Genomic DNA, 22580 nt, shown 5'->3' on the forward strand with positions numbered 1-22580 from the left:
AGAAAGAACAATTATTGCCGAATTTCTGACTTTGAAGAGTGGAAATGTGTATTAAATTCTTATTTTTCACGGTTTTACAACAAATATATTAAATATATTTTATTATATAGTTATTAGAAATAATGCGAAATTATATATACATATATCAATTTTTTAAGATTAAAGCCTATTAAATATGAATTCTAATATTAAAAATAAGAAATTTATGAAAAATGGAATCGCTAAGCCCGCATGGCTTTTAAAAAACTCGTATCGCAATCGATCGATTTATCTCGTGACGTGATCGATTACTCGTATCTCATTCATAAACCTCATTTTCGTAAACATGCAATAATCTCGTCTGCCACATTTACCTTGTTGTAATTCTCATATACAAATCAAGTGTACGAAATGCTTGCATAAAGTATATTCGTATTCCTTTGCTGCATAATGGAAAATCACGAGGAAGATGATTTAGAGGAATTGCGTTCTACAATATATACATTCCCACCAAACGTGCAGAATGTGATAGAACAGGTTAGGTCTACTGTCAATTAGTTGTCAAAATTGTCTTTTTACTATCAGTTTCGATAAGAATTTCCTGCAAAATTTATTCATTATTATTATATTGATCTCTTGTACGCAATTATATTAATAAAAAAATTATATATTTATATACATATATATTTTATATATTAATAAAATTTCTTATATCGAGTAAAAAAATGTTCTTCATATATTTTTTCTTTTTTGAACAATTACTTTGGCATTTATTATAAATAGTTATATGTATATAATAATCTATAAAATGCAATTTTATAACAATTCTATAATACTATTTTTCTTATTATTAGGTCCTTCCTAGCACCGATCCGTTAGATCAATCCAATTTTAATGTGGTGGATTATATAAATTCTTTATTCCCTACGGAACAATCTTTGTCAAACATTGATGATGTAGTGAATGACATGCAGTTTAAAATACATAATATTGATAAGGATATACGGTCAGTCGTACGTGGTCAGACAAATGTAGGCCAAGATGGGAGGGCGGCATTAGAAGATGCGCAGAAAGTTATAAGACAATTATTTGTCCATATAAAAGACATAAAAGATAAGGCGGCACAATCAGAAGAAGTGGTCAAGGAAATCACAAGGGATATTAAGCAACTGGATTTTGCTAAAAGAAATCTTACTGCTTCAATAACAGCGCTGAATCATTTGCACATGCTTGTAGAAGGAGTTGATACCTTAAAGTATACATTGCATGATATTAAAAATATTATTTGCATACTATTGTGTGAATTATAAATCTACTGTATATTTCTTTGATCAATCTAGAGTATTAACACAAAAGAAACAATATGGAGAAATTATCTTACCATTGCAAGCAGTGATGGAAGTAATGCAACATTTTAACAGCTATATGGATATACCACAAGTGAAGCAATTATCTGATCAAGTAAGAGTACAAGTTATATTCTTGCTAATGAATATAATTATTCTTTTCAACATGTTTGTCTTTGTCTAAAAACAGGTATATCAAATTCATGTTGAGTTGGCTCAGCAGATCACAGCAGATTTCAAACAAGCTTTTTCAGGCCAAAATCCAAAGCATTTCAATCAATTAACAGAAGGATGTTTAGTATTATCAGTATTAGATCCTAAAGTGAAGTATGTATGTTAAATATTTATGATATTTATATAGTATTATTATTGATAACAATATCAGGATGTGTATATTTATACAATATTTAATATTTTATGTATTTTTTTCTAAAAGGAAAGATCTGCTTATTTGGTTTGTAAACATCCAATTGCAAGAATATGCACATTTATTTGATGAAAATCAAGATTTTGCTTGGTTAGATAAAATAGATCGAAGATACGCATGGATCAAGAAACATTTACTCGATTTCGAATCTAAATTTGGTACAATCTTTCCCCAAGATTGGGAGATTTCCGAGAGAATAGCTGTACAGTTTTGCCATGTTACACGTGAAGATCTCACCAAATTGATGAACAAGAGACGTAGTGAAATAGATGTTAAATTGTTGCTTTATGCAATTCAGAGAACCAGTAATTTCGAGTCACTGTTGGCAAAACGTTTTATTGGTAGTACTTTGGAAACTACCGATGCTAAAAGTGCAATAGTCAATAATGACGCGACTGAACAAGTTCCAAGAAATCCCTTTGAAGAAGAAAATGAGAAGGTATTAAAATTACATATACATTATGTATATATATGTGCAACCATTTGTATATATTATTTAAAATGTATATAATGTTTTATTAATTTAGATTGAAGCTGAGAAATCGAAATCTTCTCCATTCGCAAATCTTATAGGAAGATGTTTTGAACCATACCTGAATATCTATATAGAAAGTTTAGATCGCAATTTAGCAGATCTAATGGATAAATTCGTATCCGACTCTAAAACGCAGCCGCCAGGTGCCAAAGAATTCGATGGCATTGAAGGTCCGAGCAGTGTTTTAAGTTCATGTGCTGATCTATTTGTGTTTTACAAGAAGTGTATGTTGCAATGTACGCAACTTAGCACTGGCTTAATTATGCTAAGCCTTACTGAGACCTTCCAAAAATACCTACGAGAATATGCAATCAAAATCTTACAGAATAATTTGCCAAAGTAGGTCCAAACAATTTTACAAACAAATATAAAATTTACAAAATTTGTATTGTATATGTAAGCATTATATATTGTTATATAGAATCGGAGGTAATGCAGGTATCGGCACCAGCATGAGCAACATCACACGTGACTTTCGAGATCTATCAACATCAGGCTTTATACAAAATTTCCAGAGTTTTTTGAAAGAAGGAGAAATTGCCAGATTTAACAAAGAGGAACAAAATCGTATATGCTGGTAAGTATATCTGTTATTAATTCTTCATTTCTCATCTAGAAAAATAAAAATTATGAAAATATTAATTAATATTAATAATACTTTTCAGTATTTTAACAACAGCGGAATATTGTTTAGAAACGACACAACAATTAGAGGGAAAGCTCCGTGAGAAGACAGATAAATGCTATTCCGACAAAATTGTTTTAGCTCAAGAACAAGATAATTTCCATAAGTATATATTTTTTCTTCTTCTAATTGATTATTCATAATTCATTGAGTTAATAATTAAAAATTGTTTTTAGGGTAATTTCTCACTGTATCCAATTGCTAGTTCAAGATTTAGAAACAGCTTGTGAATCCGCATTGACTGCTATGACTAAGGTAGATAATTTAAAAAAGTACAATTTTTAATTAGTGAGACATAGTTACACTGTAAAATAATTCAAATATATCTTGCTAATACTAAGATTAATATTTCATTATAATCTACTTAACAAAATATTAATATTTAAAAAATCTATTTTTTTTTAGGTACAATGGAGTTCTGTGGAAGTAGTAGGTGATCAAAGTAATTATGTTAATACCATAATAGCACATCTTCGACAAACAATACCTACCATCCGAGATAGACTATCTTCTTGTCGAAAATATTTCACACAATTTTGTCTGAAGTTTGCCAGGTAAAATATTTATTACACACTACATGAATTTGTGTCGTTCTTTTTGAGATTCTATTATGTACTTTTTTCAGCTCTTTCATAGCAAAATTAGTACAACAATTATTTAAATGTAAACCATTAAATGCCGTTGGCGCAGAACAATTGTTATTAGATGTCCACATGTTAAAAACAGCTTTGTTGGATCTTCCATCAACAGGCTATCAAGTACAAAGAAAAGCTCCAATTACATATACCAAGGTCATCATAATTTATAATATAAATACATATATATTATATAATTGATGTATATTATCTATTAATTTTGATGTAATGAGATATATATATATTATTATTTGCCATCTAGGTTGTAGTTAAAGGAATGGCAAATGCTGAAATGATATTAAAGATTGTAATGTCCTCAATTGAATCTCCTATAGACTTTGTCAAACAATGCAGAATGCATTTACCCGATTTGCAATCTTCAGAATTCCAAAAAATTTTAGATATGAAGGTAATTTTTGCACATAAAATTACAATTTATATATTCTTAAACATATAAATATTTCATGAAATTGATATATATTCTAGGGATTGAAGAAGACTGAACAAATTCAATTTGTTGAGCAATTTAAACAACTCGAAAGCGCGAATACTGCAAACACTACAAAGAGTGTAGTACACGATAGTCCAGAACATGAAGCTGGAAGAATTAAAAGACTAGAAAAGCTCGTCAAAAAGAGAATTTAAAAATATTAAATATTCTAATATTTTTTCATTGTAATTGTACATATTTAATATATACGAATTCTTATTTTAAGTTATGATAAGAAAGAACCCTCTCCCCCCTTTATACAAAATGGGAACATATGTGAATGTGTGGGAATACTTTATCAAATAAATATAAATATAGCTGTATTTTATTCTTTATTTTTTGTAAATGTCGCTCAAAATTTTAACCCTGCTTTTGAGCAAGCTCCTTTGCTTTAGCTTTTTCCAATTTTGCTATTCTCGCGGCAGATTTACTTCCTAACAAACCACCACCCCAATGACGTCTAATTTCGTCATATCGATCATTGAAGTTTGTCTTAATAGCTTCAACAATCTTAGCAAAATTGGCTCTATCTCCAGAGTCCACCTAAAATATTATATAGCAATGTGATATATTTCATAATCGAAATAAAAGTGGATATATTCGATTTTTGTAAACCTATATCAGCGAATTATTTAAATAATCACAATTTATCATTGGATTGGCTCTTAGTGTATTCATCATAAAATCAATCAGATGAAATTACAAGAATAATTCAAATACAAAAATAACAAATATAGTTTACATACCTGTGTCAGAGCAACTGAAGTGCAGGTCTTACGCCTAACCAGACGTCCCAAGCGTGCTTTACCCTTGATGATACAGTATGGAACACCCATTTTACGACACAAAGCAGGCAGGAATAAAACAATCTGTAAAATTATGTAAAATAAAAAAATTAATTATGTTAGTATTATAATTACATATCATTTTTTATATAAGTGCCAATAAAAAAATATAACTCAGATGTCATTTTTCATCCTACGAAGAAAAATTATATTTTTACTCCTCAGTTGAAGAAATCTTTCATCACAGTTAGTTTAAGTTAAGCAGATGAAATGGTTAAATAAAATGTGATATAAATAAATTCTGACCTCAATAGGATCAACATCATGCGCAATAACAACCAGCTGGGCCTTCTTTTGTTCAACTAATGTGGTCACTGTGTTGGTTCCATAGCGAATGACATTTGGTCGTTTTGTCGGCGTGTCTTCTTTTTTCGCAATTTTTTGTTCAGCTCTTGCCTTCAATCTTGCCTTTTTCATGGCTGCTGATTCAGGTCGATACTTTTCCAATACCTTGAACAACTGTGTAGCTACAATACAAAAATATATTGTTTCATATATATATACATACACACACATAAATCTTTATAACAATATTACATAAAATATAGATTTATAAAAATTACCTGTTTGCTTGTCTAATGTTTGCGTAAATTGATTGATTGTTGGTGGTACTTTCAATCTCTTTTGCAACACAGCCCTTTGACGCTGGATACGAATATACTTGGGCCATCTTACAAAGCGGCTCAGATCACGTGCCGGCTGAATGTCCTGCCCTAAAATTTAATAAAATTTTGTCACTTCAGATTATTATTAAGCTATTAAAAAAAAACTAATCAAATTATTTTGATTAGTTTTATATTTACCAATGCCAAAATTGCGTGTTCGTTTTTCAAAAAGGGGGTTGGTCACCTTTTTTGGCTCAACTTTCTTAACTGCCAATGGAGCGGCAGCTACCTTCTTCCCTACCTTCTTCTTTGGCTGCATTTGAAGAAGGAAAGTAACATATTAAGATATAATTAATAAAATTTTCGCGATAAAATCATAAGCGAACAATTTTAATAAAATATGTAATTAGATAAAAATGCTATGTATATGTTATTATTGCCATTTTTATACAAAAAAAAATATTTTTTAAAAATTCAACTTAATCATCTCTTTCAATTGATAGAGAATTTAATGTAATAACAAGAACCATGTTTCGCGTCTGGTTGAATGCCATTCACTTCTCGTCATGGCAAATCCGAGATTATTTTTCTCGCATTATAAAATAAGGTTATAAATTATTAAAGTTAATGAACCAATTATTCGATATTTATTACATATTGAGAAATATTGATTTACGATAATTAAACTATAAATAATAATAAAAACAGATCAGTATGCAACAAAAATATATTTTTATGTTATGGACTAAAGAGGAACATGCAGAAAATTTGAACGTCGATATTATTTATTGGTAATGCTATTTGATGAAAATATTACTTGTGCGCGATAGCTTGATGATTTTACCTTCTTCTGTACCATCTTTCTGCTTAAATATCGGTAGGATTTCTTGAAATCCTGCTGGATGTAAAATGTGGCACTTCACCAAACACAACGTGAAGCACGCCGACGAGGTAAAAGAAATTACGCGAACAGTGGCGCCACCAAGAGCGCCATTTTGACATTTATGTCATTGATCACGAAGATCACAAGAGAGTCAACTCATGGAATACTTTGATCAAGCAATAAATAAGTTCTAACCTCGATCCGTTCTAATCCTAATAAATACTTTTCTATCGTCAATAATAGATATTTGTAAAATTGTAATAGTCATTGACGAGAGAGAAAAATAAATTGGTGATTTTACATTTGCAAAAATGACATCGAAAATTCTGTGTCGTGGAACAAATAGAACGTTACGTAGTTGTCTGATACATGACAAGTTAAACTTGTCAAATCCCAGATGTAATAATGCGTCAATGTCCTCATTGCCGCCTGACAGTCCGATGAACGTGTTTGACAGGAGGACGAAGCTGCTGCAGCGCGAACGCGCTGCGAGGAACGTCGATGTTCACCTGTACGATTACCTCAAGGATGAGGTGAGTGACAGGCTGTCCGATCGGATATTCGACATCAAGCGGAAGTTCGGCAGGGTCCTCGATCTGGGATGCGGTCGTGGTCACTTATCCAAGCGAATCCTGGAGGAGTCTGTGGATGAATTGGTGTTGGCTGAGATGAGTTCAAGTTTCTTGCAGCAAGCCGATACTACAAAAGGAGTGAGAGTGAAGAAGGAGGTCATCGATGAGGAGAATCTCTCCTTCGCACCTGACAGCTTCGACATGGTGATCAGTTCCCTGAGTCTTCACTGGATCAATGATCTTCCAGGATGTTTTCGACGTATCAATAGCAGTCTAAAAAATGACGGAGTCTTTCTGGCGGCTGTATTCGGTGGCGATACTCTTTACGAGTTGAGGTAAAGGTAAAAATGCGAGGATTATATATTGAGGATTTTGGAGTATCTTGCGTCTACTTGCATTTATTTTTTTGTCATTAATTTTGATAATACAGAAGTTCCTTGCAATTAGCTGAACTCGAGAGAAACGGTGGGATTTCGCCGCATATTTCACCTTTTGTAGAAATTCGAGACATTGGATCTCTATTAACGAGAGCGAATTTCACAATGTTGACTATTGACACTGATGAAATAGTCATTGGTTATCCAAATATGTTTGAACTTATGTGGGACTTAAAAGGTGAGTTATTATATTATAAAAAAGCTATTATAATTAAATAAGTATTATTTAAGAGTAAGAAAATTTTATATTTTACATAAAAAATTTTCACTTTTTTAGGAATGGCTGAAAATAATGCAGCCAGGAATCGTAACTTGCACTTACCAAGAGATACATTGATTGCAGCAGCATCCATATATAAAGAACTATATGGAAAGACGAAAGAAGATAACACCGTGTTCGTTCCTGCAACGTTTCAAATAATTTATATGTTAGGATGGAAACCAGATGCATCTCAACCAAAGCCTCTTGAAAGGGGTACAGGAGAAGTGTCACTCAAGGACTTGTATAGGCTTAACGAAGTCATTAAAAGCAGCAAAAAAATAAAACTAGATGATGAAAAATAGCACATATTAGTCTTTATTAATTAACGAATATAAATACTCTAATATGTACCATGTGTAAAATCTTATGTATTATATGTATTATAAAAATTCTCTTCTAAATAATAGGCATAAAAAATTTATTATTTACCAATATTTGCATTTATTCTGCCACTATTTATGTATAATATTCACGATTTCTTTTCACTTTCCTTATGAACTACAACACCTCTTTCTATAAGTTCTGGAATCTCAACTGCCAACCATGGTCCTAACTGAAAAATGAACTTAAAATCTTCACATCTTATTTGTACAAGGCTATTTAAATATAAAAATTTTTAATTTTAAATTTTTTAATTTTTATAATACATTTAATGTGCTTTTGTTTTAGTTTTTTTATTAAATCATTAAATTATTAAATATATTTAATTGAACTTACACCAAGAGCCATTGCATGAGCAATGCCAAATTTGGGTACATTGCGAGCCCACAATGGCTTGAAATGTTCAGTGAGGCAAATCTTACCTCCTCTGTACATTTTTGCTGTTTTGCCATCTAATTCTGGTAAAGCAATTTCAGGCGCTGTTGTGGGATATGTGACAGGAATCTAGGAAAGAAAAATATATTACTAAATAAGTTTAGTGTATTAAAATTTCAACAATTTTCGAATAATTTTAGTAATTTTATAAGTGTGAATATATAGTTGCTTTTCATTTACATCAAAACTCAGATAAATCTCACTTCTGTTTTTCTTCAACATTCGTGTTAAAGACAAAAGTGAGATTTATCTGGGATTTGAAACTTATAAAATGTTATTTATAAATAGAACTTTACATTAGGTAAAACTTTTATTTTAAATAGAATAACTGTACGTTTAAAAAATTACTTACATCAAATTCTATTTCAAATTCATATTTCAGGAAATTCTGAATATACCAGCATTTGCCAAACCACTTGGTACCTTCTTTATTTGATTCCAGTCGAAACCAATCATTGTCTGCTTCTTTATTATTTTTGACATACTGTAATCAGTTATACACAGTTAAATCTAAATGTCAATAATATTTAAATTGCACAAAATATTTCCATGATAAGAATGTTCTGCTTCTTCACAACTTGGCTAATAATGAAAATTAATTTTTTATACATATTTTTAATATCTATATACTGAAACAGACCATATGGAAATGACATTTACAATCTTGAAAAAGAAAAATTCTTTACCTTAATTAGAGCTTGATATTCTTCCTTCAGTCTTTGCACCCATAAATCTTTATCTCTGGGACTGGCTCTTGTTTGCAATAATGGAATGTTACTTAAAGTTTTCTTCGTTGATTCATCCACCATCTCGACAAATTAATTTACATTAAGGGTCGGCAGTACACCCAGGCAAACTCCGAATTGATATTGGAGACCTCGTGCGGTGACAACGCGAAACTCCGGTTTCAGTGTTGCCAACGCCGAGAAACCAATTCTCGGGTTTTATGTAGTGGTGTATGTCTGTACACGTACATACACAACTGCATCGCTCACGCGGACGCACGTAAGAGAGACAAGGACCGATAATCACGTGTTCTCCTTGTTCCTCTACCGTGCCGGTATACGCGAGATGCCGCCTAAAAATGCTTTCTGGCCTTCCGTAGCAGAAAGCAGTAACGTAGCAAGACTAATAAGCACCCATTTTTGTAAATTTTATATATGCTTATGCACATATGTGGATATATTATTTATATATAAATATATATATATATATATATATATATATATATATATTATATAAGGGATATGTTGATTATATTCTTGATTTCTTTTTGATTATTGATGCTATTGTATAATTTGCTCCAAATACTTATAACGTGAAAGAACGTTGAGTAATGTATAATCAATGCAAGGATGTTCAGTATATCATCCAGTATATAAATTAGAGTTCAAATATATCAATATCAATTTTTTTATAATATATATATATATATATTAGAATATAGAAAAATGATAAAAAAATATATTTCGGCGATTTAAAAATTTTTTAATATATTGAAAATATTTTTACTACATACACTATATATAAGTGTAAAATAATTCAGAAAATAAATTTAATAAAAATCTACATACCAGCTGTGTGCATGTGTGCAATTGATTTATTACTTGAAATTTATTTACGGAATTATTTTGCATTTATATATTTATAGTATGTGTAGTTGTAAAATGATTAAAATATTTTCAATATCAAATTTTTAAGTTTATCGCCTATATAAAAAATATATTTCTATGATTTTCTATATTCCAATATATTATAAAAAAATTGATATTGATATATTTGAACTCAAGTTTTTTACGTGATTAAATATTCTTGCATTGAGCCATCATACGTTACTCGTAAGTTCTTTCACGTCATAAGTACTTATGTAGCAGAGAGAAAGAAATGAGAGTTATACAATGTAACATCAATAATCTTATATATTATAATCTTATATATTATATATATATAATATTTCATTTATTTATAAAAAACATTTTATAAATAAGTAAAATATTATACAGACAATGTACAAGATGTTCAGTTTGTGCCATAACAAGCTTTAATCAATAATTATTACTCCAATGAGTATAATTCACAATAATTTTTATATAATATAATAAATATTTGAATATATAAAAATATTTTTAAAAATTTGTTTTAAAAATTAATTGAAAAAGAATATTTAAAATATTTTTTTATATTTAAAATATTCTTTTCCTCAATTAATCTTAAAAAAAATATTTTTAAATATTTAAAAATATTTAAAAATACTATATATTATATAAAAATAATTGTTGATTATTATATTGGATTATTAATTGAATGAAGCTAGAGCTATTAATATGGCTTTTAATACTGCTTGACAAGGAGAGAGCATCATTCCATCTTTGTCTCTCTTACATCGCATATGTAGTAGCGTCCATGTAGGTACAAACACTAAAAAATATTAAATTTAATTTTTTTATTGTTTTGAATAATTTTATCATTAATATACTTATTTTCAGAACTATTTCAATTTTTATTTCATACTTATGTTTATATAAATTATAAATTAAAAACATATCAAAAATGTAATACATATTAATAAAATGCAAATACATATAGAAAATTAATTATAAAATGTCATCTTAAAATAGTTTTTATTTTTGTTCTTTATTTACATATGCATACATATACAAAAAAATAAAAATAATATGATAGCCTTTTTGCTGACATTATCTCTCAATATTTGCATCCGTGTGCTCACGTATTAGTGTTTGTACCTACATGGACGCTACTACATATGCGATGTAAGAGAGACAAAGATGGAATGATGCTCTCTCCTTGTCAAGCAGTCAGCATGTTACCACAGAAATTTCCCCTGCTCCTTATGAATCTAGTGAGAATCTTATCGTCCAGATATTTCATAAAATAAGTGACATAACTTCGTGAATTTTTTTTTAATATATTCTTTATATAATAAAGCAGTCCTCTAAAAGGCCGGATTTTACATTTTCGCTCTTAAAAATTTATAATAAATAAAATACGGACTCGCGGCTAACCCAACCTTACCCGTTCCTAGCTGTGCATTCCCCCAAGTTTATTAAAAATTTTTATTTTTATCTTTTTTTCATAAAATAGCTCTTTAGAGGACTACAAATGAGCTTACTGATTAAGAATATCCTAAATTTAATAAGATTCATTCAATATTTTCGCTAATATCTGGAAAATAAGAATCCGTAATTCCCGGCCGGCCGATAGGCGTCTCCACCATGTCGCCTGCCGACCCTTAAGTGTATAGATAATGTTACATACATGTGATACATATCATCAAAGAGAAACCTTTCTGATATCATTTATATCGTGTATCAATACTGCCAACTGTATTTCATTAAAACTTGACCAACTTGTCTTAAGGGTCGGCAGGCGACATGGTGGAGACGCCTATCGGCCGGCCGGGAATTACGGATTCTTATTTTCCAGATATTAGCGAAAATATTGAATGAATCTTATTAAATTTAGGATATTCTTAATCAGTAAGCTCATTTGTAGTCCTCTAAAGAGCTATTTTATGAAAAAAAGATAAAAATAAAAATTTTTAATAAACTTGGGGGAATGCACAGCTAGGAACGGGTAAGGTTTTTTTTTTTTTTTTTTTTTTTTTATAGTCAGGAAATTTGCCTAAACCAAACTTCGCCGTCCTGACCCCTGAGGGAGGGTCAGGAGGCTTTGTGGTGGATTCCCGCCCGTAGTATCCCGAGGGACTATCGGGCGGGGGACCGACCTAAAACCTGACTGAAGCCCCTGGTCGTATGGGTATTGTCCACCGCGGAACCGCGTTAGCATAACTTCACGGTGGACACCCGACCGGCGTCCTTTAGGAAGGACACATCCCCCGAGAGGATACTACAGGTATCCCCCCGGAGAGGACATCCCTTGCCCCGAAAGGGCATCGAGGGGAGCCGGGCTACTAGCTCCCCCCGGACTTCCCAGGGTCGACGTGCAATGAGAGCGGGGCCCCCACCCCTCTCTCTGCCAACCCGGTCAGTGAGACGGCCGCAGCCGTCCACCCCACACTTAACGTCACAAGACGTCACCAACTATACGTGGACAAACATATACACGTCCACAACATAAACCAAGTAAGGGCCGCAGGCCCAGCCCTCTAGGAGCCAACATTGAGGCACTATTGCCGACCACAATAAAGGTGGGAGGGTTGTTACCCCCACCTATGAACGAAAGGCAAACAAAACAAAGACTTACATAAACTTGGCGCGGGTGAAGAGGCCGCAGAGTCACCTCTCGGCAACCTCCCCGGCGCTCCATCACCCATCGCCGCAACCTACAACATAAACCTGGCGGGGCAGGGAGACCACGGAGTCACCTTTCGGCAACCTCCCCAGAACTCCTCGCACCCACCGCTACTCACTACGACAACAAAGGACAAAACCGACACTAAACATCGGGGGCAGAACTGCAGCCCGGCACGGGGGAGCCGCCTCTCCGCGACTTCCCCCGCCCCCGGCCACAGTCCACCCTCGTCCACTCCGGGCTCGCAGGCCCCCCATCGGGGCGCCCCGGAGACTGCGCGCGCTCAGCAGCAAGAGTGCCCCCCCCCGCTCCTCTTAGGAGGCACACGAACTCGAGCGCAAGACGCTGACCCGACTCTATGCCCAGCAGGCTTCCCCCTCGACGCGCATGAATGGCAACGGGGCGACGCCACGCAACTGACTGCCTTATGCCCCGGGCCACCGCACCTATAACAGAGGCTGCTGCGATCCACCTCAGCGCCACAACAATTGGCCGTATGGCCAAAGTCATGGCACCGATAACACTGAAGGGGGCGACGAGCCAGATGGATAACATCCAACGTCGCCCAGCCCCCCCCAATCGACAACCTCTTCGCCGCCACAAGCCTACGCGCCACTCCAGCGGGGCAGCGTATCCAAATTGTCCCTACGCACGACTTTGGAAACAGTCGGATCTCTCCAGGCCTAAGGTCCTCGACCTCGCAACCCCCAACTAGGGCAACTTCTTCCAAGATCTCAGATTTCCTAACAGAGAACATCTGACCCCTCAACCGAACGTCCTCCATCCGGGAAGGACGACCAACTCTAACCCCCCCTGAAAGAGGGAGCACCTCTCTAAGCCTTGAGGCAAGTGCATCCGCCTTCAAGGCTGAGTCACGACCCGGGAGAGTCAACAAAATGCTGCCCGTAGCTCCTCTGCGCATGCGCATGGAGCTAATTTCCATCGCCTTAATATCAATTTTGGACTTAGCCTCGGACAGAACCGAGGCATAAGTCCTTTCTCTATCCTTCTTCATCCCCCCAACCGTCAGTGAAATCACCGACGAAGAAGAGGGGGGGGGAATACGGCTTCTCTTTATCTTTTTCCTCCCAGAAGAAAGGGAGTTTTGAGTCCCCCTACCCTCCATAGAGGGGGCACCCAAGGACAGTCCCTTCACCCTCACAATTTGCCGTCCTTTTCCGCGACCGCGACGACGTTTACCCCCTTTGACCACCCCATGGACAGAGGCATCCGCCAAAACCTCCACCGAGGCGGAGGCGACAGAGCCCCTAGGCAAGGGGCAGACCCTAGACGCAATAGCGCCACCACTACTCTTCACGGGCGGCTCACGCATGGGAACCACCTCCTCCAAAGAGGAGGAGGCCCCAGCCCGCCCCGCGAGTTCCGCCCTAACGGCAGCCCTAACAGCAACCGACATGTCGTCCCTCAAGTCACCGAAGCGACGATCAAGAAGGGACGACAAGTCGGACTCCATAATTGGGCGATCTTCCACCATAGGAGCCGTCAAGATCGCCAACGCACTCTGCGGAGACCCCTCCGAGGAAGATGGTAGGGGCCTCTTTCCCGCCCTCTTTTTTCCAACCAAGAAATCATCAAATTCCGGGAGCACTGAGCGCATGAAGCTAAGCTCCCCGGACAAACGATCGACCTCCCTTTCCAGAGCCGAAATCTGACCCCTAAGGCCCTGGTTCTCGCTTCTCAGCGCATCCGTTTTTGGGTCGACAGTGGATGTGCGACTAACTACTTCGTTAATAACGCCACCCAGCTTCCTCGAGGAGGCTCGGAGCGTCTCAGCCATGCACTCCACAAGGCCCGGCTGCCCAGCCACCCTCTCCACTTGTGTGACGAAGGTCTCTCCTAATCGCCGGAGCTCCAGAGTGGTTATACTCTGGAGCTCCTTAGCGAACATCGCATCTGTGGATGCGTTCTCCGAACCCACAGCAGAAAGGGTTGGACCAAAAGAAGGGTCCAGCACCCTTCGCGCGTACTCAAGCCTTAATGCCTCTCTTTCAGCGGCATTAAGGCGCTCCCTCTCCTGGGCAAGGTTCGAGTACTCACCCGTTTTAATCGGTCGTCCTCTTTTGCGCTTGGCAGACCCACCCTGCGCTGCCTTCCGTGGATACTGCTTTCTGCCAGTGATCAGCCTCATGTCATCCGGAACCCACGAATCGTCTCTATCCCGTCTGCCCACCTTGGCTTCGGGGGAGCTCGGTGACGAGATCGTAACGAAGGACGGTTCACCGACCTCCATCTCCTCATTACTACTATTTCCCCTCAACTTTTCAGGAGAGGGGAGGAGCTGCGAGGAGTCGCTCGACGACTCATCCAAACCACACTCCACAGAGTCCGTATCACTGAGTTCAGCGGAGTCATACTGCCCCACACACTCGTGTTGGCAGCAGAACTCCGTGGCCCCACGCGAGCACTTCCTTAAGAAGGGCCGAATATACCCGCACAAAGTCGCGTACAAGCCAAAGCGATGCCGGAGCGCACGCACCTTCCCGTCTAGAAGGACTCGATGGATGTCGATCGCGAGATCCCTCGGATCAGTACCCACGCCCAAGTCCTCCCAGGCTATGGCCAGCTTAATTAGCTGGTCATCAACCTCGTCCTCCAGCTTGTTCCTCGGCACTGTCGTAGTCCAATCCACAGACCCAGCCGGCAAATCCATGGACGACCTGTCGCTCGATGACGACATGGGGGGAGCCAGGCCTACACCCCCCCCACGCCGGTTCCCGGTACCCGAACCCGGGACGTTCTCTTCTTTCTTCGTACTGCTCATTTTCTGAAAAAAGAAATTGGTTTTTTCTGTCAGGGGTTTTCCTTCCCCTTAGGAGGTTGCCTTGCCTGGCTAACGGGGCCTCCCCCCCGGGTGTTATCTTCGGTGTTTTCCTTCACCTAGTGCAGTGGACAAGTCCTTTTTAGGGCCTGCACGCCCATCACACCCCATTCATCCGTCACCACACACTCCAGCTCGGGTACCTCGGGATTGCGACACCCGTACACTACAGGGATGAGTCTGTAGTGCCCCTGAGGGAAGGAACGGGTAAGGTTGGGTTAGCCGCGAGTCCGTATTTTATTTATTATAAATTTTTAAGAGCGAAAATGTAAAATCCGGCCTTTTAGAGGACTGCTTTATTATATAAAGAATATATTAAAAAAAAATTCACGAAGTTATGTCACTTATTTTATGAAATATCTGGACGATAAGATTCTCACTAGATTCATAAGGAGCAGGGGAAATTTCTGTGGTAACATGCTGACTGCTTGACAAGGAGAGAGCATCATTCCATCTTTGTCTCTCTTACATCGCATATGTAGTAGCGTCCATGTAGGTACAAACACTAATACGTGAGCACACGGATGCAAATATTGAGAGATAATGTCAGCAAAAAGGCTATCATATTATTTTTATTTTTATATGTATGCATATGTAAATAAAGAACAAAAATAAAAACTATTTTAAGATGACATTTTATAATTAATTTTCTATATGTATTTGCATTTTATTAATATGTATTACATTTTTGATATGTTTTTAATTTATAATTTATATAAACATAAGTCGACCCACGTCACGGAACGCGATGCCGAAGTTTTTGGAGCAGCGTTATTCCATCAAATTTGCGGTAAAGCTTGGGAAATCGCCTACCGAAACTGTCGGTATGATTAACCAGGCTTACGGGGAGTCAGCCATGTCCAGAAACATGATCTTTCAGTGGCACAAGATGTTCGTGGAGGGCAGAGAAGAGGTCGACGACGAACCACGGCCTGGACGCCCATCAACGACACTCACCGACGAAAATGTGCAAAAAATTCGCGATAAACTGAACTCTGATCGTCGTCTTAGTGTTCGGATGATAGCAGAGGAGTGTAATATGCCAAAAACAATAGTGCACGAGATTATTAGGGACCAATTAGGCATGCGTCTCACACCGCGCTTGTCGTGTCGGAGTTCTTGACCAAGCACGGCGTGGTAACGCTGCCGCACCCGCCCTACAGCCCGGACTTGGCACCACCGGACTTCTTTCTGTTCCCCAAGATAAAGAGGAGTTTGAAAGGAACGCGTTACGGGACTTTGGACGCCGTCAAAGAGGCCGTGACGACGTGTCTTCGAGAGGTCCCCGATGATGCCTTCGCGAGAGCGTTCCAGGAATGGGAACGCCGCTGGGACAAGTGTATCGATTCACAAGGGTCCTATTTTGAGGAATATTAGCTTAAAGTATGGAAAAGTACAATAAATTTTTTTCCCGAGCTCAGTACACTTATTTTCCGGACAAACCATGTATATTACATTGTAGTTATATTGTAATTATATACCAAATAGCACATTGATGTATTGATAAGTCAGTGCTATCTTGGGATATAATGACAATATAACTACAATGTAATATATGTAATATTAAAAAATGTTACATCTATGAGTGGGAAATTACAACTAACATATACGTTACATGTAACATGCTTGAGTATATAACATTTATATATTGTGTTTGCTGGGCATATTGATACCGACAATGATTTCAAACTTTCTCAGATACCAATATACAAATTTCCTGTGCTTTTCAACAAATCCTCACTGATCTCCAATTCGAGGCCTCCTTTTATACAGATGGTTCAAGATCAGATCAGGACAACAAAGTGGGTTACACCGTGCACTCACCAGAACTTAACTTTAACTATAAATGTAGAATTAATGACTACTGATCCATATTTGAAGCAGAAGTCTTAGCTATAAACATGGCAATTGATATTGCTATAAAATATAATGTTAATAAAACCGCAATTTTTTTTGACTCACTTGCGTGTGCTGACATGCTTGCAAGATCCTGTCACAGGGGGCAAAATACACCCATGAATAATGCGTATTAAACAATCTTTATTTAACCATCAAAAAGGAGCAGATATAAAAATCATCTGGATTCCCAGTCACAGAGGAATTATAAACAACGAATGTGCTGATAAACTGGCTAAGGAGTCACTCCACATACAAGATCCCTTAAACCAATGCAAATGTGTATATTTCAATCTATACTCTAAGTTCAAAAAATATCCACGAGCAGGGCCTCCGAGATTTTCATACGAGAGAGCGTCTATAAAGGAGCAAGATACTTTAAATTTAAAGAATTAACCTTTTCACCTCCATGGTACTCATCTACTAAAGAAGGGCTCACTAGACCCATCATAACTTTCATATCGAGAATTAGATCTCACCATACCTGTACAAACGAACATCTTTGGGAAAAAGACATTGTTTCTTCCCCAGCATGCCCATGTGGGCACCCTATACAAGATTTAAGGGTCGGCAGGCGACATGGTGGAGACGCCTATCGGCCGGCCGGGAATTACGGATTCTTATTTTCCAGATATTAGCGAAAATATTGAATGAATCTTATTAAATTTAGGATATTCTTAATCAGTAAGCTCATTTGTAGTCCTCTAAAGAGCTATTTTATGAAAAAAAGATAAAAATAAAAATTTTTAATAAACTTGGGGGAATGCACAGCTAGGAACGGGTAAGGTTGGGTTAGCCGCGAGTCCGTATTTTATTTATTATAAATTTTTAAGAGCGAAAATGTAAAATCCGGCCTTTTAGAGGACTGCTTTATTATATAAAGAATATATTAAAAAAAAATTCACGAAGTTATGTCACTTATTTTATGAAATATCTGGACGATAAGATTCTCACTAGATTCATAAGGAGCAGGGGAAATTTCTGTGGTAACATGCTGACTGCTTGACAAGGAGAGAGCATCATTCCATCTTTGTCTCTCTTACATCGCATATGTAGTAGCGTCCATGTAGGTACAAACACTAATACGTGAGCACACGGATGCAAATATTGAGAGATAATGTCAGCAAAAAGGCTATCATATTATTTTTATTTTTTTGTATATGTATGCATATGTAAATAAAGAACAAAAATAAAAACTATTTTAAGATGACATTTTATAATTAATTTTCTATATGTATTTGCATTTTATTAATATGTATTACATTTTTGATATGTTTTTAATTTATAATTTATATAAACATAAGTATGAAATAAAAATTGAAATAGTTCTGAAAATAAGTATATTAATGATAAAATTATTCAAAACAATAAAAAAATTAAATTTAATATTTTTTAGTGTTTGTACCTACATGGACGCTACTACATATGCGATGTAAGAGAGACAAAGATGGAATGATGCTCTCTCCTTGTCAAGCAGTATTAAAAGCCATATTAAAAGCTCTAGCTTCATTCAATTAATAATCCAATATAATAATCAACAATTATTTTTATATAATATATAGTATTTTTAAATATTTTTAAATATTTAAAAATATTTTTTTTAAGATTAATTGAGGAAAAGAATATTTTAAATATAAAAAAATATTTTAAATATTTTTTTTCAATTAATTTTTAAAACAAATTTTTAAAAATATTTTTATATATTCAAATATTTATTATATTATATAAAAATTATTGTGAATTATACTCATTGGAGTAATAATTATTGATTGAAGCTTGTTATGGCACAAACTGAACATCTTGTACATTGTCTGTATAATATTTTACTTATTTATAAAATGTTTTTTATAAATAAATGAAATATTATATATATATAATATATAAGATTATAATATATAAGATTATTGATGTTACATTGTATAACTCTCATTTCTTTCTATCTGCTACATAAGTACTTATGACGTGAAAGAACTTACGAGTAACGTATGATGGCTCAATGCAAGAATATTTAATCACGTAAAAAACTTGAGTTCAAATATATCAATATCAATTTTTTTATAATATATTGGAATATAGAAAATCATAGAAATATATTTTTTATATAGGCGATAAACTTAAAAATTTGATATTGAAAATATTTTAATCATTTTACAACTACACATACTATAAATATATAAATGCAAAATAATTCCGTAAATAAATTTCAAGTAATAAATCAATTGCACACATGCACACAGCTGGTATGTAGATTTTTATTAAATTTATTTTCTGAATTATTTTACACTTATATATAGTGTATGTAGTAAAAATATTTTCAATATATTAAAAAATTTTTAAATCGCCGAAATATATTTTTTTATCATTTTTCTATATTCTAATATATATATATATATATTATAAAAAAATTGATATTGATATATTTGAACTCTAATTTATATACTGGATGATATACTGAACATCCTTGCATTGATTATACATTACTCAACGTTCTTTCACGTTATAAGTATTTGGAGCAAATTATACAATAGCATCAATAATCAAAAAGAAATCAAGAATATAATCAACATATCCCTTATATAATATATATATATATATATATATATATATATATATATATATATATGTTATATATATATACGTTATGCACATATGTGCATAACCATATATACTTCCAAAAAGTGGGTGCTTATTAGTTTTGCTACGTTACTGCTTTCTGCTACGGAAGGCCAGAAAGCATTTTCAGGCGGCACCTCGCGTATACCGGCACGGTAGATGAACAAGGAGAACACGTGATTATCGGTCCTTGTCTCTCTTACGTGTGTCCGCGTGAGCGATGCAGTTGGTGTATGTACGTGTACAGACATACACCACTACATAAAACCCGAGAATTGGTTTCTCGGCGTTGGCAACACTGAAACCGGAGTTTCGCGTTGTCACCGCACGAGGTCTCCAATATCAATTCGGAGTTTGCCTGGGTGTACTGCCGACCCTTAAATCACATCTTTTTTCATTGTCCAAAATTCTCCGGACTATTCGAATACCCTAATATCCTTTCATTTACCCCGCTTTATCCTGGAGCAAATCTGGACATCACTATGCTAAACTTTCCAATAACACCAGATATACCAGAAACCTATTGTAACATCCCGTCATTTTTCGAAACCAGTATTTTGATATGCCTACAAATCCTTTCTTGAATAATTACTTAAGAAATGCAATTGTATTTCTCAATATTATTATTATTATTCATTATTTATAATTATTGGGACGATTTTACTAACCGTACTAACATATAGGGTCTTCCTAGTTCTAACTAAGCGGCTCAGCCAATCGGACAGCGTCACTAGACCATACCGGAGCGCATACTTCCAACCACACGTATACATTCGTGCGACTAACTGAACCGCATATAAATGCGATACTAACATGTTCAAAATTAAGAAACAATAGGACTTATGGAATCATAACATAATATAATATAATTATAATATTTCGAATACTCGAATGATTGATAAGATGCTTCAACCACCTTTATAATAAAGGCTCTAGCCTTAATAAGTTATTATGAAGATTCCATAAATCTCTAGCGATGCCTAATCTGAGAAACGCCATTTTATCGGGCGTTAACTTGTCAATTATATTCACGAAACCTTACCTTCTAGATTATTGAATAATCTCATCAAAAATGACATCTCAAGAATTTAAGATTTTAAGATCTAATATATAAAAATAAATTACAGTAAGGTTTACGTTAAATAGAACTAAGAGAAAGGCATATATTGTATCATGTTAATCGAAATATATAAACCGAACTCTCGCCGCTACATTGTGGAATTGTAATCGTATAATTTAGAAATTCTCAGCGTTCTTGCTCATATATTAGCGACAATTTTTTACCTTATAATTTTATTTCTCAATTTAAAGTAATATAAGATAAATTATATGAATTGTGCGATTCCACGTTTATAAGAAATAAGCACATCTATGCGCGAACTCCTCTGAAATACCTCGTTAAAATAATCATGTTGATTAATTTATATCCGTTAGTTTAAGGCGACATAATTCTCAGCTCTTTGTCTGCCGAAAATCTCGCTACTGTTCGATGCTTCTTGGAATCTGTATCATGGCCGAATCGTTATGCACCCTTCCTCCATACCGCATCGCCTCGATATCCTACGCACCGAAGCTCATATATGTATATCAGCTTTTGTTGCAATCTGACTATTTTAAGCGAAGTGCAAAGGTTTCGAGAATAATATTTGCAAGCAAATGGATCCGTTTGTTTTTATTATATAAAGAGAAATCACACTATAAGAAGAAAGGTTAGCGCCTGTAAAATAAACAAAATATGCTTTCTTATAATAATTTCATATAACAAGCAAAATAAACATTCTTAAACTTTCTTTCATAAAATATACTGCATACCTTACTGAGCTTATCATACACTTATTCTACAGACTTTTCTGATCTAACATACATGTGCTCGCTCTTGCATCATCCATCTACAAAGACCCGCTCATTCTTTCTACACTCATCTTTCTTACATTCATCTTTCTTACACTCATTTTTCTTATAGCGTTTTCGATTGGGAAAAGTTAGTGCGCACCAGTGCGCACTCAGTTCACACGCACATTGGACAAGTTCCATGGGTTGCACTGAATAGTGCAGGTGAAAAAGAACACGCCGAAATTTTCAGTGGCCACTTGAGTTGACTAGATTCCGGGAAGAACGAAAAAGGAACCTCGACATCTTGCTGTTCAGTTAAGTAAATGATTTTTTATTATATGTAATTAAATTTAGAATATGATCAAGAATATCACGTATGACAAATATAAAAATTATTATTATTCAGTATAAAAATGCTATTACATTAAATACATTATTATATTTTAAAAAAGAGTATAGGTGCGATGTTTTATATAAAAAGATATAACACTTACGGTGTCATTATCCATTTTTTTCACACATTCTACATAATTTACAGTTTTTGGAATTATTCTTCTAGTTCGAAGAGTTTGTAATTATTTCTTTCTGCTCGCTTGAACTAGAAGAAGAT

At 35.2% G+C, this 22580-nt stretch overlaps 5 protein-coding genes across 6 annotated transcripts; 3 read left to right on the forward strand and 2 right to left on the reverse strand.

Annotated features, from left to right (window-relative positions):
- Positions 1–287: 287 nt before the first annotated feature.
- On the forward strand, positions 288–4606 carry Vps53 (vacuolar protein sorting 53). Its single transcript, XM_029306447.2, has 13 exons — positions 288–516; positions 834–1234; positions 1320–1440; positions 1516–1652; positions 1762–2191; positions 2280–2626; positions 2709–2864; positions 2953–3078; positions 3149–3227; positions 3378–3526; positions 3598–3763; positions 3870–4016; positions 4094–4606. Exons 1-13 carry the CDS (start codon positions 430–432, stop codon positions 4250–4252), a joined length of 2505 nt encoding a protein of 834 aa, XP_029162280.2. The 5' UTR covers positions 288–429; the 3' UTR covers positions 4253–4606.
- RpL7A (ribosomal protein L7A) lies at positions 4413–6521 on the reverse strand. Of its 2 annotated transcripts, none has more exons than XM_029306451.2 (6): positions 6392–6521; positions 5746–5860; positions 5506–5655; positions 5189–5409; positions 4844–4966; positions 4413–4640 (listed from the first exon to the last, which is right to left on the reverse strand). In XM_029306451.2, exons 1-6 carry the CDS (start codon positions 6404–6406, stop codon positions 4458–4460), a joined length of 807 nt encoding a protein of 268 aa, XP_029162284.1. In that variant the 5' UTR covers positions 6407–6521; the 3' UTR covers positions 4413–4457. The 2 variants fall into 2 exon arrangements, with proteins under 2 accessions (XP_029162284.1, XP_029162283.1); XM_029306450.2 differs by having other exon boundaries at positions 6365–6521.
- Positions 6522–6565: 44 nt separating this feature from the next.
- LOC114933879 (arginine-hydroxylase NDUFAF5, mitochondrial) lies at positions 6566–8129 on the forward strand. Its single transcript, XM_029306449.2, has 3 exons — positions 6566–7337; positions 7433–7617; positions 7717–8129. The coding sequence occupies exons 1-3, from the start codon at positions 6742–6744 to the stop codon at positions 8001–8003; spliced, it is 1068 nt and encodes a 355-aa protein (XP_029162282.1). The 5' UTR covers positions 6566–6741; the 3' UTR covers positions 8004–8129.
- Positions 7994–9704, reverse strand: Ufc1 (Ubiquitin-fold modifier conjugating enzyme 1). The gene is made up of 4 exons (XM_029306452.2): positions 9204–9704; positions 8870–9001; positions 8419–8586; positions 7994–8254 (listed from the first exon to the last, which is right to left on the reverse strand). Exons 1-4 carry the CDS (start codon positions 9324–9326, stop codon positions 8171–8173), a joined length of 507 nt encoding a protein of 168 aa, XP_029162285.1. The 5' UTR covers positions 9327–9704; the 3' UTR covers positions 7994–8170.
- A 6660-nt stretch (positions 9705–16364) lies between these two features.
- Positions 16365–17029, forward strand: LOC146720595 (protein GVQW3-like). Its single transcript, XM_085488240.1, has 2 exons — positions 16365–16418; positions 16509–17029. Exons 1-2 carry the CDS (start codon positions 16377–16379, stop codon positions 16749–16751), a joined length of 285 nt encoding a protein of 94 aa, XP_085344366.1. The 5' UTR covers positions 16365–16376; the 3' UTR covers positions 16752–17029.
- The last annotated feature ends 5551 nt before the right edge of the window (positions 17030–22580 follow it).

The sequence above is a fragment of the Nylanderia fulva genome, unplaced genomic scaffold (genome assembly GCF_048542155.1).
Source record: "Nylanderia fulva isolate GAGA-0341 unplaced genomic scaffold, ASM4854215v1 Scaffold66, whole genome shotgun sequence".
NCBI classification, from domain to species: domain Eukaryota; kingdom Metazoa; phylum Arthropoda; class Insecta; order Hymenoptera; family Formicidae; genus Nylanderia; species Nylanderia fulva.

Excerpts from the sequence above, each read along its gene's own strand:
- Vps53 (XM_029306447.2), top strand. The coding sequence starts at position 430 with ATGGAAAATCACGAGGAAGATGATTTAGAGGAATTGCGTTCTACAATA. Across the intron at positions 517-833 it reads TGCAGAATGTGATAGAACAG|GTCCTTCCTAGCACCGATCC; the intron begins GTTAGGTCTACT and ends TCTTATTATTAG. Across the intron at positions 1,653-1,761 it reads GTATTAGATCCTAAAGTGAA|GAAAGATCTGCTTATTTGGT; the intron begins GTATGTATGTTA and ends TTTTTCTAAAAG.
- RpL7A (XM_029306450.2), bottom strand. The coding sequence starts at position 6,406 with ATGGTACAGAAGAAGGTAAAATCATCAAGCTATCGCGCACAA. Across the intron at positions 5,656-5,745 it reads AACACGCAATTTTGGCATTG|GGCAGGACATTCAGCCGGCA; the intron begins GTAAATATAAAA and ends ATTAAATTTTAG. Across the intron at positions 4,967-5,188 it reads ATGATGTTGATCCTATTGAG|ATTGTTTTATTCCTGCCTGC; the intron begins GTCAGAATTTAT and ends ATAATTTTACAG.
- LOC114933879 (XM_029306449.2), top strand. The coding sequence starts at position 6,742 with ATGACATCGAAAATTCTGTGTCGTGGAACAAATAGAACGTTACGTAGT. Across the intron at positions 7,338-7,432 it reads GATACTCTTTACGAGTTGAG|AAGTTCCTTGCAATTAGCTG; the intron begins GTAAAGGTAAAA and ends TTGATAATACAG. Across the intron at positions 7,618-7,716 it reads ACTTATGTGGGACTTAAAAG|GAATGGCTGAAAATAATGCA; the intron begins GTGAGTTATTAT and ends TCACTTTTTTAG.
- Ufc1 (XM_029306452.2), bottom strand. The coding sequence starts at position 9,326 with ATGGTGGATGAATCAACGAAGAAAACTTTAAGTAACATTCCATTATTG. Across the intron at positions 9,002-9,203 it reads AATATCAAGCTCTAATTAAG|TATGTCAAAAATAATAAAGA; the intron begins GTAAAGAATTTT and ends AACTGATTACAG. Across the intron at positions 8,587-8,869 it reads AATTTGAAATAGAATTTGAT|ATTCCTGTCACATATCCCAC; the intron begins GTAAGTAATTTT and ends TTTCTTTCCTAG.
- LOC146720595 (XM_085488240.1), top strand. The coding sequence starts at position 16,377 with ATGCCGAAGTTTTTGGAGCAGCGTTATTCCATCAAATTTGCG. Across the intron at positions 16,419-16,508 it reads GTTATTCCATCAAATTTGCG|TGGCACAAGATGTTCGTGGA; the intron begins GTAAAGCTTGGG and ends ATGATCTTTCAG.